Below are 15,750 nucleotides of genomic sequence, written 5' to 3' on the forward strand. Positions count from 1 at the left end.
AAGCTTTGGGACCCTGCACCCGCGTGTGGGAGACCCGGAAGAGGCTCCTGGCTTCGGACCGGCATAGTATCGGCCCGTTGCGCTCACTTGGGGAGTGAATCATCGGACGGAAGATCTTCCTCTCTGTCTCTCCTCTCTGTATATCCGCCTTTCCAATAAAAAAATAATAAAAATAAATCTTTAAAAAAAAAAAAAAAAAGAATAGCTTCAATCATGAAAATCTGTAAAATCCTGAGCTTGAAAAACAAATGATAGCGTTAATAATTATTTTTTATATATCAAATATCTATATAATATGCCTACAAATTATAAATAGGATAGCAAATGATCTTTATTAATATCCTTGACTCTAGGGTTTTATGTATAACCAAATCAGATGCAAAAAGGAAGGGCTCTGTACACTACTGCCTGTTTACCACCACCAGCACAGGACAGCCCAAGCCCTCAGCAATGTCTGACTCCAACACACCTATTACAAAAATGCACTAAGAACAGGCCATTTTGTCTCTCAAGTCTGATGATGAAGTTATGCTACCATTACTCAGCTTAAATTCCATCACAAATCATTGAAAAGTTACTTCCCTGTGGGACCAGCACAACAGCCTAGTGGCTAAAGTTCTTGTCTTGCATGCCAGGATCCCACATGGGTGCCAGTTCTAATCCCGGTGGCCCCACTTCCCATCCAGCTCCCTGCTGGTGGCCTGGGAAAGCAGTCGAGGACGGCCCAAAGCCTTGGGACCCTGTACCCGCATGGGAGACCAGGAACAACCTCCAGGTTCCTGGCTTTGGATCGGCGCAGCTGTGGCTGTTGTGGTTACTTGGGGAGTGAACCAGCAGATGGAAGATTTCCTCTCTGTCTCTCTTCCTCTCTGTATATCTGACTTTTCAATAAATACATAAAATAAATCTAAAAAAAAAGTTACTCCCTTGTACAAAGGAACTTGGAAAAATTATAGAAAATGCATATGATGGAAAAAAATAACTGCATTGGCTTCAATTTTTTTTAACATGAAAATAAATCTGTTGTTAGTTCCTTTTTTACACAAACATTCTAAAGCACTACTGTTTACCTTCAAACTTTGCCTCACTGTTGTATTTTCAGCTTACTCAACACCTACACCCAGGCAGCTGACCGTGCTGGGAATGCATACACCAAGCTAACCGCTTCAGGACATCAAGTAGATGCTTCATGCACCTATCAGTCATTGATGCAGTCACTCTCCTGGTTTCCTGGACGACTGCTTCATCCCTACTCCTCTTCCCGCAGACACCATCTTCCCCATCACACACATGGACCTGATGATCTTTCACCAGAAACAGAAGTAACCAGAAGACAACTGGGTGTTGCCCCAGGACTACACAGTAACATCCTCCAAATCCACAGACTCTCAACAGGGACAAGCCTGCTCTTGCTCCTAGGAACACTAAATAAATCTCTCTCTTCCTGCTCAAGGCCATTGCTCCCACATCCCTTTCTTGTTGACCTCACAATATTCACAATGTTCTCTTACTCTCTAAGTGATCATCACCATCACCAATATAAACGTCTTATTCTTGACAATTCATTTGTAATTACTGTCCACGTCTCCATTATGCTTTAAAGCAAGCTTCTTTAATATTTTTCACATTTGCTGCTTCCAGTTTTCCTTCCATTCTCTACTGATTTCACACACATCAGCTTTTCCTTTCTGCCACCCAAGAATCTCAACTTGCCAGATCAAATGGTCAATTCCCAGGCCTTATCTTGCTCATCCTGTAAGTCACATGACAGAGTTAAACATATCTTCCTGTCTAAAACATACTTTCTTTCACCTTTGTGTCTGGGAACCACTCTTGTTGGATCTCTCATCTTTTTTGCTTATTCCTTCTCCAATTTACAAATGATCTTTAACTTCTTTATCCATGCATATTCCCAATCATAAAGTTTTTTTTAATACTCTCTATATGTCAAGCACTTCTAAATGCCTCTCTCTAATCTGAATCCCACTGCCAGACTCATATATCCAACTATCTATACTACATGTCAGTGTGAATGTGCACAACTATCAATCACTACAAGCCAAATCCCAAGTCCTGATTTTGCCCAACCTCCAAATTTTTCTTTGCTGTTTCCCTGCCCATATTCGGAAACAGCGATTGAAATAAGGCAAGCAAGCCATAAAATTTGGGGCCCTATTTGATTCTCTCATGCATCCTATATCTAATCTGTAAGAAAACCTTGTTCTGACTTGAGATTATATTCAGAATCCAAGCTGCTTCATGTTTCCTTCATAGCCATCTGGATTCTTGCAAGCTATCTTCCTCCTCTCAACTTGCTTTCCTCTCTCCCAGTTACAGATTGTTCTCCTCACAGCAGCAAAGCAATTTTTAAAATGTTAAGTCAGATTATGTAACCTAAATCATGCCACTCACTTTCCTACCAAAACCCTTGTGTACAGCCCAACCGTTCAACACCGGAGCTCTCAGTCTCATTTCCTCTCACATTTTCTCCCACACAACCAGTTCCAGCCATACGGCGCTCGGTCAATCAAGACGTGGGTTCAACTTTGAGCTTTGTCTTGTTCTTCCCTTACGATGTTCTCTAGGATATTTCTGTGATCAACCTCTAGCTTTATGTTTATATTCAGATATCATCCTTGAAAGACGACTCTCCCAACTTTACCATACGACAGAGCCACATCTTCTTCCTTCAGCAGATACGTGCTCATTACTTGTCTCCCTTGAACAGAACTCAGATCCCTGTGAGCAGGAAGTGTGGGATCTCTCCCTTCTCAGCGATTAGAATAACGCTTAGCATTAGAGCAAGCCCAGGATAAACACTTGTTGAATTAATTAACAGATTAATAATGTATAAATACAAACACTTCTCAAAAGATAGTAGTTCCACAAGTGCTTCTTGAAACACCTAAAAATTCCAAACATATCAATCCAATACAATTATTAGAAAACTCCGATTTTCCTGTCACAGAAAAAAAGTTATATTATAGTTAGGCTTTAATTTATGAAATGAACAACTTTAACAAACTAAGTAGCAAATAAGTGATCCATATTGTCATAATATTGATTTCATACAGGCAATATAAAAATTAAGCAAAATATGATGCTGTTTTTTTTGAGGCAAATGTTCTTGGTGACAAAATATGCAAATACCAAAAATCATGCTTATTTTTCTAAGGCCTCTCTAAGGTGATCTGGCATTAGCACAGTATTAAATAGATTTAAAAGGCAAAAACTCACCATTGCAATAAAGCGACCAATGAAACAGAAGTACGAAAGATGATCGGGATTAATGGTTGATGCTGGATTTATCTGCAAGCAGTAGTTGTTCTTGCCCGCATACTCAAACAGGCAATACATTGGATTCAAAACTTCATGTGAAAGCAAGAAAAACCACTCTCTATAAGAAAATGATGTTATTTTTTAAGCATTCATACATATTTGAATTGAAAATGAAATGTACCCATGTATCTATACATTGTATCTGTTTTCAACCTTTAACAGTTCCGATTCTTCTGTACTCCATTCAGGTTTTTTCCTATGTCCTGGCTCTACATTCAAAGTTGCCTGCTGGCACCTATGTTGGAAAACTATAAATTCAGTGTTCCTCAAATAAAAAATATACTTATTTCTACACCATACTTTGTTTTGGTAAAACTCCTCAAATTCAGTTCAGCAAAAACAGAACCTACTTTTCCTTAGTCTAAATGCAATCTCAGTCATTTTCTGAAGCCATTTTCAGTATCCTACCTGTACTGGCTATTGCATACTTCATGGTAACAGCCTCAAGTTGGTTCCTTTTATGTATAGGACCTGGCCCATCCTTGGATAGATTCTAAGCTTCTCAGACATGTGGGAATGGGTTTGGGACTTTGGTGTTAAAGTGCCGTTCATAATGCCAGCTTCGCACATGAGTGCAAGTTTGAATCGCAGTTGTTCTACTTCCAGTCCATTGCTAATGCTCCTGGGAAAGCAGCAGAAGTCAGCCCCCGCACTTGGGTCCCTGTCACTCAAGTAGGAGACCTGATGGGACTCTAGGCTCCCGATTTTAGCCTGGCTAGACATTGCAGCTGTGGCAGAGAGGATTAGTGGATGGAAGATCTCTCTCTTCCTGTGAATTTGCCTTTCAAACAAGAAAATAAAAATAAACACATACACAAATAAATGTATATTTTTCAAAAGCCATATTATTATGTCTTTTTTGTATGCTTAACTCTTAGAAGCAATTCTGGGATCTTTACATAGTAAATTTTTATATATATTAGTTAATAATGTAGAGACACACGGCTACTGTGTAAGTTTTAAATTTATTGTCAACTTAAAAAGGAACTAAAGCAAAAAGGTGAAATCTTCAAATATGATGAGCAATTTTTATCATTTATTTTGCCTCATTTAAAAAAAGTTCAATAGATAAAACCTAACTAGAGATTAATAATTTATATTACAAAACAAATTAATTTGAAAAAGGTTCTTTATAACGGCAATCTCCTCTAAAGCAGAGTTCCAAATTCAGATGCTTACAATAACTAACGAGTACAGGGGTTCTTCCTCTGTTTCCTGTCTGGGGTCTATGATCTCTGCTTAGCCATCATCCCCTATTTCTCATTCTAAACCTGCCACATTATTGTGTCCAAGAGGAAGAACTTCTAAGCACAGTGTCGGGCTGTGGGTTCCTGGGCAGTGGTAGGTGTAGTAAAACACAACGTTACTTCCCTAAAACACAAAGAGCTACTCTTTCAGCCAACTGGTGCCAAAGAGAAGGGAGCAATCTTCACAGAAAAGACAGAAATCTTAATCATCAGGGAACTGAATGTTACAACTTAAAAAATTTTTAAATAATAATAGAAGTCACCTCTTTGCAAATCTGGTGTGACAGTCTATTTACAATCATTTTGGTATAACTTTTAACACAATCCCTAGAACTGCCTGAAGGTAAAGAAAGGAGTCCCTAAAGAAAATCAACTAAGAAATGTTGAACACAAATTCATGAAACTGGAGCCAGTCCTAATACTACTGCTTACGCAATGACTTCACCCAATGCCCAGGCTACAGAACTGAGCGCATCTAGTGACTGTAAGTTTAGACACAGACACACAAATAAGGAATAAAATCTCCAGTTGCCTGAGATCCTCTGCAAACAGAGTCTGGAGAAAAATTAGTCCTGTTCAAAAGAATTCAAAAGAAGAATGGCTATAACATGGCACTAACCTTAATCTTTGTAATAGCAGAAAAAAGAAAAAAATTTCTAGCAAGGATTAACCTTTAATATAGCCTTCTCTATACTTTCAAATAAACTGAAGAGACACAAGAGGCTAAGAAATTAGTAGACAACAGATGAGCTAGCAGAGCCTAGAGAAGAAAATGAAGAAAACAGTAAAACCACTAATGAAGAAAAAAATCACATTAGAAGCAGCAAAACGTAGGGCAGTACTGCAAACAGTGACATGAGGACAGGCTGGAGAAAAATCAGAACAAAATGAAAAGGCACCAAGATAATAATGACCAGAGAAAAGATGACAGACATGTAAGACTGACAAAGGAGATTCCACATACCCATGATTGATGTTCCTGAAGAAAAATGGAACAAATGGAACAGAAAAAATATTCAAAGATATAATAGAAGAAAACTTCCCTGAAATTAAGGAAGATCTTAATATGTTCCTAAAAAAAAGATAGAACAATCAACAGCCAAATTAACAAACTTCAAGACAAGGAGTGTGCAGGCACCCAGAGGGAAAAAAAAATTTCCTGAGGGGGTGGCCCTGTATTTCTAAGCACTAACATTCAACTTGAGAAAACAGTGAAGCAATATCTACAGGAGAAACAACTGTTGAAAGAAATGCATATCTACTGAAGCTGCTGTTTATATGTATATATATAAAAAAAACCAGAAAACATTCTCAGACACGTTGAATGTTGCAAAGACTATAGGGATATATCGTGATGTCTTGAATAAACCCTTTGATCATGAATCTAGCCCATTATCATATGAACTAGATAGAGAATTCAGAAACAAAACAATTACCATAGGAGAAACTGGCTTTAATGCATTAAAACACAAAAGTATAAGACTAGAACTAAATAGCTGAGGTAAATAAAAAATCAGATAGAAAATGAGGCTGTTATAAAGTCAGACATTAGCATATTTCCTCATTTCTAAGATGTACTTTCACTTTTAATGTCTACAAATATTTCTAAAATCGAGATAAACTCGCAATAGATGCAACACCTCTATTGTGAGAGCTGATATTTCTTTTCTGAAAAAGCATGATGATGTCCTGGATGAGGAAATATGTTAATATAAAAGCAACTGATAGTTCTGCAAGCATTGTCTTTATCCTATCAGGTAGACTTAGTGCTGCTTCTCTATTTGTCAGTTACAGGATAATTGTGAATCTGTAATTCTGTACTTATATCTGTGAAATATGAGTGCACAAAGAGGGTTGTTTCTATGAAAAGCAATTTGAATTCTTTGGAAAGATTTAATGAAAGTTTTCTGCTAGAAAAATAAATTGGTGCCAAGTTTGAAAGTTAGAGGATTCTCCATTCATATTGCTTCACAAGTCTACTTTTGTTAGCAAAATTATGAATAGATTTGGAACACTCTATTCTTAAGTGAGAGACTGCATTAAAAATAGACATAAAGCTAACACAATGTTAAAAGAGCAAAAGAAGTGACCTTATACACGCTGACTCATTAATTAAGACATCTTCACATGAGTTATTACTCAGCCATTTTAGAAAGAGAATATTAGCCCTTGATATATACCAATACAGAAAGATGACCACTGCATTTAAAAAATAAAATCAAGTTCTTTCATATATTTTACAACAATTCTATTTTAAAAACAGCAACTGTGTACTATATTACTTATATATATGCAAAACTACTTATATATGCAGAGAACATGCAGAGAAGGCTAATTAAAGAATAATAATAACTATGTCCAGAGTTATAAAAATGTAAATGTTTTTTAAAATGATTCTGGATTGTTACTGAACATGCATAATATATTATCTCTTCATAAATATATTCATTTTATATTTTGTGATAAGTTATATGGAAGCATTTAAAAATTTTTTTTAAATTTTTTAAAAAAGTTTTTTTGTTTTACCTTGCGAGGCCACCATAATCTAGTCCTTCTTCTCCTCTAAATATTACATACAATCGCCTCCTCAGGTCATAGGGCTTTAATGCCATGATCTAATCAAAAACAAAAACACAAACATTCAAACACTTTAGACATCATAAGTTTCTCCCCCCCAAAATGCTACTCTTTATTTTCAAAATAAACATTTCCCTATACAATAATGCTTTAGTTTAAGAAATCAAGTGCTTGTTCTACAAACTAAATAATGACTTATACACCTCTAGAGAACTTTCTGTGCCACTTTCCCTTATTCTTACCCCCTTTCCAGCATTCAGCTGATCTGAGTGAGTGGCAGCAGAGCAAGAATCTGACACCTAAGTCTTTACAATTAAGAACAATCCATTCTCCAGTACTAACTGTACCAGAATCTTCTAACACATACAATATTTTCTCATTTGCCAAACTTACAGGTAGAGGTTGTTTTCTGCTTATACTATACACTCCATTTCTTAGTAGGCAAAGCATTTAGGCATAATTATTCAAAAAGATAATGAAAAACAATACTTACACCGATTTTCATCCTTCTTAAATTAAGGTTACTAGTAAGTAGAATTCACTTTTGGATAACACTAAATACTTGACAGCACTCATACGCCAGTGCCAGTATGGCGAGTCTGGGTCAGGGCAGATCACCCACAGTTTGCTGTTTGACTTAGCCTAACACTAAACACACCATGATTCTCCAGTCAGTGAAAAGCAAATAGTCTACTAACAACTTAAACTAAGAACTCAAGCAGCCTGGATTGAGTTGATCAATTTGCATTTACTTCCTTTAATGTAATTACTTTTTAAAATATATGTTTTATTTTGAATTTTAATACAATTTTGTCTAGGCTGGGATTATCCCCCAAACTACCACCCCCATTAGATTTTTCCCGTTTTGTTACAATAGCACAGTCTTTCATAAGGAATCATAATTGTATCAGTCTCTTATTTAAGTGTATCCCGACATTGTTGGTACAATGTCAGACAGCCCAGCAGCCCACTGTCTACACATGTCCAACAGTTTCATTGGGATTCCATCTTTCGTCTGGATGCAATGTGCAACCCTCCATTCTAGGTACTAGATAAAATATTGTCTTTTCACAGAACTTACATTGCAGCTAGGGAGAGAAGAAAATACAATATGGTAAGAAGTGATATGAAAAAGGATAAATGACAGGATGTGAGGAGGAAGGGGGTGAGCAAGATTATCATTTTTTTAAAAAAAGGATTATTTATTAATTGGAAGAGTTGAGAGAGAGCGAGCCAGTCAGCCAGCCGGAGAGGAGAGAGCTGGGGAGAGAAAGAGACAGAGAGATATGTTCCATCCACTGGTTCACTCCCCAAAAGGCCACAGCACTAAGGTTGGGCCAGGTCAAAGCCAGGAGCTTCATCTAGGTCTGCCACATGGTGACAGGTGCCTAAGAATGTGTGGCATCTTCTGCTGCCTTTCCAGGCCATCAGCAGAGAGTTGGACAGGAAGTGGAGCAGCTAGGACATGAGCTGGTGTCCGTATGAGAACCTGGCATCACCAGTGGCAGCTGTCCCTGCTGTGCACACTAGCCCTGTTACCATCTTAAACACCATGCTTAGACAAGGTCATTCTGAGAGTATGGCATTTAAATAGAAAACTCATTATGAGAATAAATGATTATCACACTATTCAAGTGAAATACAGTATCCTCTACTTGTTTATTTATCTCACTTCTGATGGCTACCACAGTAACTGGAGAAGGGCGGAGTTTGCCTCCAACAAAACCCTGAACGGATGGCAGAATTCTGGCGGGCCCCTCAGGCAGTGAGACCACCGTTGCACCAATGAGGGACACAGTCCGATATCCCCCTACCAATAAGGGCTGAGGTGACCCCATTTGGCATCCGTGTCAGGGAGAGTTTAAAAGGGCCTCTTCCCCGTCTCTTCCGTGCTCTTCTTCCTCTACAGCCCATTCCTTCGCATCTTTCTGCTGCACAGGGAAGGGAAGCCCGTGGTTCCCTGAAATAAAGGCCATCTAAACTCTTTTCATATATTTGGCTGAGTTATTCTTTCCCTGGTTGTCAGCAAATCTAACATTTGGGCAAATGGTGAATCTGACAACTCCCATTTATGAAGTCCTCCAGGAACAGAGGACCATTTTGCCCATCAGGATCCCAGCCACTGAAGGCAGACGGGATTCTTGCCAGTGATAGAGGATCTGGGCTCCTGGGCAGCCCATCAGGCACAGAACCCTCACTCCTGCTGGGCCAGGACTCAGCAAGGCCTGCTGACTACAGCACACAGCTCCAGAGCCAGCAGGAGAAAAGGGCACAGCTGCAGGCACCGAAGGCGCATGTGCCCAGCGCTAAGACAGCTGTGGCGATTGCACAAAGCATCAAGCCTGTCCTCCGGTCAGAAGCCACCTGGCTGCTTCCTGCACTACCCAACCTGGAAGATGTCTCTCCCCTCCGAGGAAGGCTGGGCCGCTCCAGCTCTGCCCGTCTCTTCTCGGCCGGGACTGTGTCAACAGTAGGCCATTGCTCGGGATAACTATGCAGTTATTTCCATTCGCATGCATCACCTGGTGGCTGCTGGACCCTGTGTCCACATAACGTGGTGCTCGGGCCCAGCAGGCACAGATGGGCCGAGAACCTCAGGGAACACCTGGCCTTGCACTCAAGACTCCTCCAGAACTCCAGAGGGTGCTAGTCTTAGATTCCCACTGTTATCACATCCTTTCAAGATGACCTTGAGAACTTAAAGCTCATCCAGCTTGAGAGAGGGTCCAGCCTAAAGCTGTTCAATTATGTACTGGCGCCTTTAAGAGGTGGCCGACCTTCTCTTTAAGTTGTTTCTCCAATTTCTCTGTTTCTTTATCCACATTATCCTCTTTTTCAATCACTTCCCTGGCCTGAGGGTGCAATGGCTGGATAAACATGCACCCCAAGTAAGGCATCCCCTCTTCAGAGAGGCTGAGATCCTTCCAGAGAATTGAAAGCCTGCCTCTTGTCTGCCAGCTCCTGACTTCCACCAGCTACCGCAGAACAGAATGGCACCAGAAGCTGAAGATAACGCCGCCCCAGTAGCTGCCAATTTCATTTTAACTCAGAAGATTTATCAAAAATGGTTTTTGTCCTAGCCAAGATGATATATGTCAAAATGAACCAACTGGTACTAAAAGCTGCTCAAGTTTTTAAGTTTACAGCGAAATCTAAGAACGTTTCTCTCAGTCTCAGAACATTTATGTGTGAAATATACTGATACAATAGATAAAGTATGAAGGGATGGAATGAAATGATAACCACAAGATGGTATCTATTCAACAAAATGAGGCTTATCATAACTATTATTTAAATGTCTGTTCAGCAGGTGGTGGCAATGATTGTAGCTGTGTTCTGGAAGGGTTAAAATGTCCAGAACCTTTGACTCTCCTCAGAGACACAGAATAAAAGGAGAAAATATTATTATTTTAGCTTGATAACCTGTTCCTTACCTGTTGGAAGGAATCTTCAAACAATGTCTGCCGGGACACATTGATCTTAACATGACTAGGTAGTGCATTAGACTAAAGAAAAACAGAAACAACATCACATCACATAAGCTACAGTGCATGTACTGTGTGAAGATAAGACTAAGTGATTATGAACATAAGATTTATTTACCACTGTAGTACCTGGCACAAGTAACGGAAGTGAGCAAGTTTCCACCGAAAGCTGCGTTCATAAGCTATCTGTGGACCGCCTTTAGTTCTACAGAAAAACAGAAAGAAGCTAAGTATTAATTGAGAATAAAATCGACTATTTAACATTCAAGAAGAAATGACAGTGCAGCAGTATCCTACAAACAGCTCTGTGGAGGTTATTTGCACAGAGACAAGCTGATGTATATGTTATGGGTAGTAAACTCTTGAGCAATGAAGGCAGTTTTAGCAACAGGACACACACAGGCAGGGGGGCTGTGCATTACGGAGTTAGTTCAATGCAAGCCTTTGATAATCCTTAAGTCCTAGTTAGGACAGACTCTGGGTGGAACGCTTACAAGGGAAATCCTACCTGTCCTTAAACCTAACCTGAAACCAAAGCAGATACTGCTGGAGAGATGCAAAGCACAATCTAACTTTCCAGTCTAACTAGTAACATTCAGGCCTCATGTGCAGACAGTCAGAGAGAGATGTGAGAAGGCGGCATCAGGAATGCCGGGTGTACAGTGTGTCTGACTCCCAGAGGACCCGGGTCTCTTGCCTGTAAGTGAGGGCCTAAGAGATAAGCACAAAACTTTCACAACTGTAGGGAATATTCTGGAACAAATGGAAAATGGTCTCTTGTTAAATGAGGTTCAAGAATTTTCTAATGCATTTATTCAAATGTTTACTGAACGCATAGCCTGTACTGGCATTCCTTTAGATCTGGGATAGGGATCCTTTTATCTGCCAGGGACCACGTGGACATTTATGACATCACTCATGGACCATACAAAATTATCACCTTAGGAATTAGCCTGTTATAGGCTTACTGAAAATGTGGCTGCCTTGGCAGGCCACACTAACACTCCCCACTTATTCCAGACAACAACATTTAATAAAACGTAGCAAAAATTTGCCCAAACAAACCAGAGACAGAAAGATGCAAGCTCCTGTAGTGACTGAGGTCATGAATAAAGAAGAGATAACATACCACGCTGCCTTGTACAGATTGTCACTGAGAGAGAAACCCGTCACAGGCTTCTGTGTAAATAAGTGACTTTTATTTAGTCTAGCCTCTTTACTGCATGAGGACAGCAAAGTGTCACATGAGGTGAGTGTAGATGGAAGCTAAGAAATGAAGGATGCTGAGAGCGCAGCACGTGGGAAGGCAACGGTAGGTTGGACCAAGCTGATCGCAGTGTAGGTACTGAGTTGTAGCTAGACTCAGTATGCTGTTTGAGGTAATGAGAATTCATGATGCACTGTGTGTCCGTGTGTGTGTGTGTGTGTGTGTGTGTGTGTGTGTTGGGGGTGGTGGTGGAGAATGGTGCAGGACAATTCCAAGGTTTTTGGCCTGAGCGTGAGTTAAACTGGAGTTACAATGAACTGAATGAGTTGGGGGAATACCCCAAGCAGCACAGGTTTTAAGGGTGCTACCAGGAAAGAGTTACAAGTAGTGACATCAAGTCAGCAGCCGACTATGTGAAGCGAAGTTTGAAGGAACAAATCTGAGTACGTATATATGTGCACATCTGTATACGCATCATCAACATGAAGATCCTTGTGAAAGCATGAGGACAAAAGGAAGGCTCGACAACAAAGAGAAGAAATCGGACCAGAGAGGCCGTGGGAAATCAAGAGTGTGCTCCTTGTGTTGTGTGTATTACATGTCCAGTGAGGCAGAGTGCAAGCCAGTTCCTGCATTGACAAGGTGGACTTCACGATGCCCTTATCAGAGGAACTTCCTTGGAGCCGTAAAGACCAAAATTAGCAACAGAAATACAGGGCCACTCAGATGTAGTTTTTCTATGAAGGGCAGCAATAGGAACAAACTGTTATCAAATGGATCAATAAGGTAAGTGTCATGGTAATTTAGCTTTTTAATTTTTAATCTAAGAGAAATAACAGTGAATCAGAATTTAGTGAAGAAAAACTTATGGCATAAAATAGATCATTGCTACTGCAATTAAGTGTGGTTATAGGTTGGGAGATGGAAATAATGAGCCAGCAGAGGCACTGGCCTTCACCAGGAAAAACGACACTGCATGTAGAGGCAGAGGAGGAGGACAGACACCTGTAGGGAAGGAGAGAGTGGGAATTTCCAAAAGACCTTTCATGACTGCTTTTCTCAGCGATACAAAGACATTACATCTGGAGTAGGGAGGAAAGCGAGATCTGTCAACTGCTTCATTAAGGGATCCTTATGCAGAAAAGTGAGCTCCACGGTACAGCTCATTTACTGACACTGCAGCAGGATGCTGTGGCAGATAGAAAAAACACAGACTCCAGTGACACACTGCCTTTGTCTGCAATCAGCTTCAGTTCTTTCCTTACGACTCTCCTACCCACTGCGCCTCTGCTGTCTCACTGAAGTGGACAGGAGTACCTACATCAAGGGGTTGTTGGGAGATAAGATGGCTTAATACATTTAAAGTATTAAGAAAATCCTTGCCAAGGAATAATCAGTAAATAAATACCTGCCATTGTGAATAAGAAATTATGTGCTACAAATTCATTTTGAGATGAGAGCAAAGAGAGGTACACTAGGATATTACTTACACAGGCTTAGAGAACAAATAAGGAAGATCTGTTGCTGAACCTGAGGCTAATTATAGATCAATTATCATGTTCTGCCTGGGCAATGTTTAAGGAAAAACTTCAGGTGTTCTACTTACACAGAGGACTTCCCATTGCGAGGATCTTTGAAAGTTGTTGTTCTTGTGTTATGATCAACAAAGTACCTAACACCTTCCCGAGTATACCTAATTTCCCAGCCTTCAGGCAATGGTTCTTCATTCTGCAAGCTAAAAGACAAAGCAGTCATCATAAGATGAGTTTAGTCTTCGCACTGGAATCATCTGACACAGGTTTACTGACTCCCCTGCAGAGAAACCTTCAAAAAGTTCATTTAGAGTAGAAAGAAAAGCTGCTGACTGCGACTTGCCATGGATTTCTCAGAAGACCCCTATTTCTGCAAGCTGACATAGGCAAAGCTAGGTGGTCCATGCATACCCTTGAGTTCTCGGATCTTCCCACTGGGTTGTTTTCGTGTTATGGTTCACAAAGTAGACCCGGTCTGTTGAATCCACTCTTTTTTCTAAAACACAGAGTGAACATAACATTTAATAATTATTTTACATATGCATATATATGTGTATATATATATATATACCTCATAGATATTTCTACCAACAACAGTTATTAGCTTACCCCAGCCTGGTGGCAAGGGTCCATATGGGTCATTTTCTGCAGTTAACATGGAAGCCTAATAGGACAAAGGAGGGGAGACAGGGATAAAAAGCATTTTCATATGAAAGTAGAAATAAACTAAGTATTAGATCACATCTTATAATCTTTAAAAACATAAACACACTAAGAATACTGCAATATAAAGTTCCCAAAATACTGTAAGGTAAGAGCTCATGTCAATCACTTGCTAAAATTTACTAAAATGATCAAGAATAATATGTTGAGAGCAATATTTTAATCTGCCAGCCCTTCCATAATAATCTACAGTGGTTACATGAGATGGACAAAAAGCATGTAGAAAATTATTTTTAAATGGACAATACTGTTTGGTCAAAGATAGAGCAAACATCAAAATACTCTTTAGAAGAAGTCGTCCTAGCAAAACCAGTAACAAACTTTTATCATCTTTACAGAAATAAACTTTTTCTAATTAGTATCCTTGTATATTCACACATATAAACAATTTTTGCACATGCTTATATATTTTATTATAAACTACAGATATATTCTGAGGAGCTGGAATTGTGACACAGTGGGTAAAAGCCATCGACCCAGCCAATGCCTAGTCATTTGGAAAGCGAACCAGTAGACGGAGATTTCTCTTGCCATCACTTCCCCTTTCTCTGTAACTCTACCTTTCAAATAAATTAAATAAATGTTTTCAAGAAAATATATTTTTGAGGAACATATATATACTCTATCATAAATTCTAAAAGAATATAAAAATTACCTAAAAATTTCTAACTGATAAAGCATATGATTCTTATAGTTTATAGTCTTATCACGGACAATTCCTTACTCTTTATTGATGATCAATATTGATTCTGAAATTGCAAGGCCCATAAAGAATACTTTCTCCCCTGGCCTCCTGGGCAGCTGAGTTAGTAGTCGGTTCCTACATAAGGCTATAGTTAGAGCAAGCAAGCGTCAAGTTGAAACACAACTAGAAGAAAAGTTTTCCCCTTCAAATTTCTCTTTCCCTGCACTGAGCAAGTGAGGTCATTCGGTCAACGTAACAAACATAAAGCACATGAAGACAGGAGAGCAATGAGGGTGTGAAGGACCTGGGTACTTGGTGCTGCTGAGCCAATAATGGTGCTCATTCTAGACTCACCCCAGACGTCAGTACTGAGGTGACCAAGCCTCTGTCAGTCTAAGGAGACTGTATTATTTAAAGGAGAACAGACTTCTGAAACATCTAATATGTAATTCTACTTATTTTCTCAGAGTATTCATGTGAGCAGCTAAGTATCACATAGGAACTAGACACAGAGCACCTGATTTCCTGTTTACTACGTAAAGAGCAGAAGGCTGAGCATCCTTAATCTGAGCTCTCAACCGCAAATGCTCCCAAATCTGGGACTTTTTTGGTGAAGATACACACTTTCCTTCCATTTTTACCCAGAAATATAGAAAGTATGAGTATGTGTTGTGTTGTGCTGACGGCTAGTCCACACCAGCACACGGAAATCCAGAGCTCCTGTCATCCATAGAGAAAGGCAGGCCCAGAATACCAGGGCCCTAAGGAGAACAAGACCATGTCTCTCCCAGCACAAGCCCAAGTCCTTCCCATCTGAATTCTCCTATTCAGTGGAGGACAAACACTGTAAATTCTTAAAACTTACCCAGCAGCACAGTGCGTGGCGCATACACCAGGCAGCTAGCCCCTGCTTCTTTCTTAAGAAGAATGTGGTAAAACTTAAGTCTCTTCCCCT

General features: G+C 39.7%; 1 protein-coding gene across 4 annotated transcripts in view; it reads right to left on the reverse strand.

Moving 5' to 3' along the window:
* WWP1 (WW domain containing E3 ubiquitin protein ligase 1) overlaps positions 1 to 15,750 on the reverse strand; it is a 101,049-nt gene that overhangs the window by 19,242 nt on the left and 66,057 nt on the right. For all 4 annotated transcript variants that reach the window (XM_040993631.1, XM_040993621.1, XM_040993640.1 and 1 more), the window contains 7 exons: positions 13,997 to 14,051; positions 13,799 to 13,883; positions 13,462 to 13,590; positions 10,778 to 10,853; positions 10,598 to 10,669; positions 7,113 to 7,201; positions 3,238 to 3,397 (listed from right to left, as the gene is read on the reverse strand). In XM_040993631.1, coding sequence (XP_040849565.1) covers positions 3,238 to 3,397; positions 7,113 to 7,201; positions 10,598 to 10,669; positions 10,778 to 10,853; positions 13,462 to 13,590; positions 13,799 to 13,883; positions 13,997 to 14,051 — 666 coding nt within the window. The remainder of the gene's footprint in view (positions 1 to 3,237; positions 3,398 to 7,112; positions 7,202 to 10,597; positions 10,670 to 10,777; positions 10,854 to 13,461; positions 13,591 to 13,798; positions 13,884 to 13,996; positions 14,052 to 15,750) is intronic.

This window comes from Ochotona curzoniae, unplaced genomic scaffold (assembly GCF_017591425.1).
Source record: "Ochotona curzoniae isolate NIBS_2020 unplaced genomic scaffold, NIBS_Ocur_1.0 contig_1071, whole genome shotgun sequence".
Taxonomy (NCBI): domain Eukaryota; kingdom Metazoa; phylum Chordata; class Mammalia; order Lagomorpha; family Ochotonidae; genus Ochotona; species Ochotona curzoniae.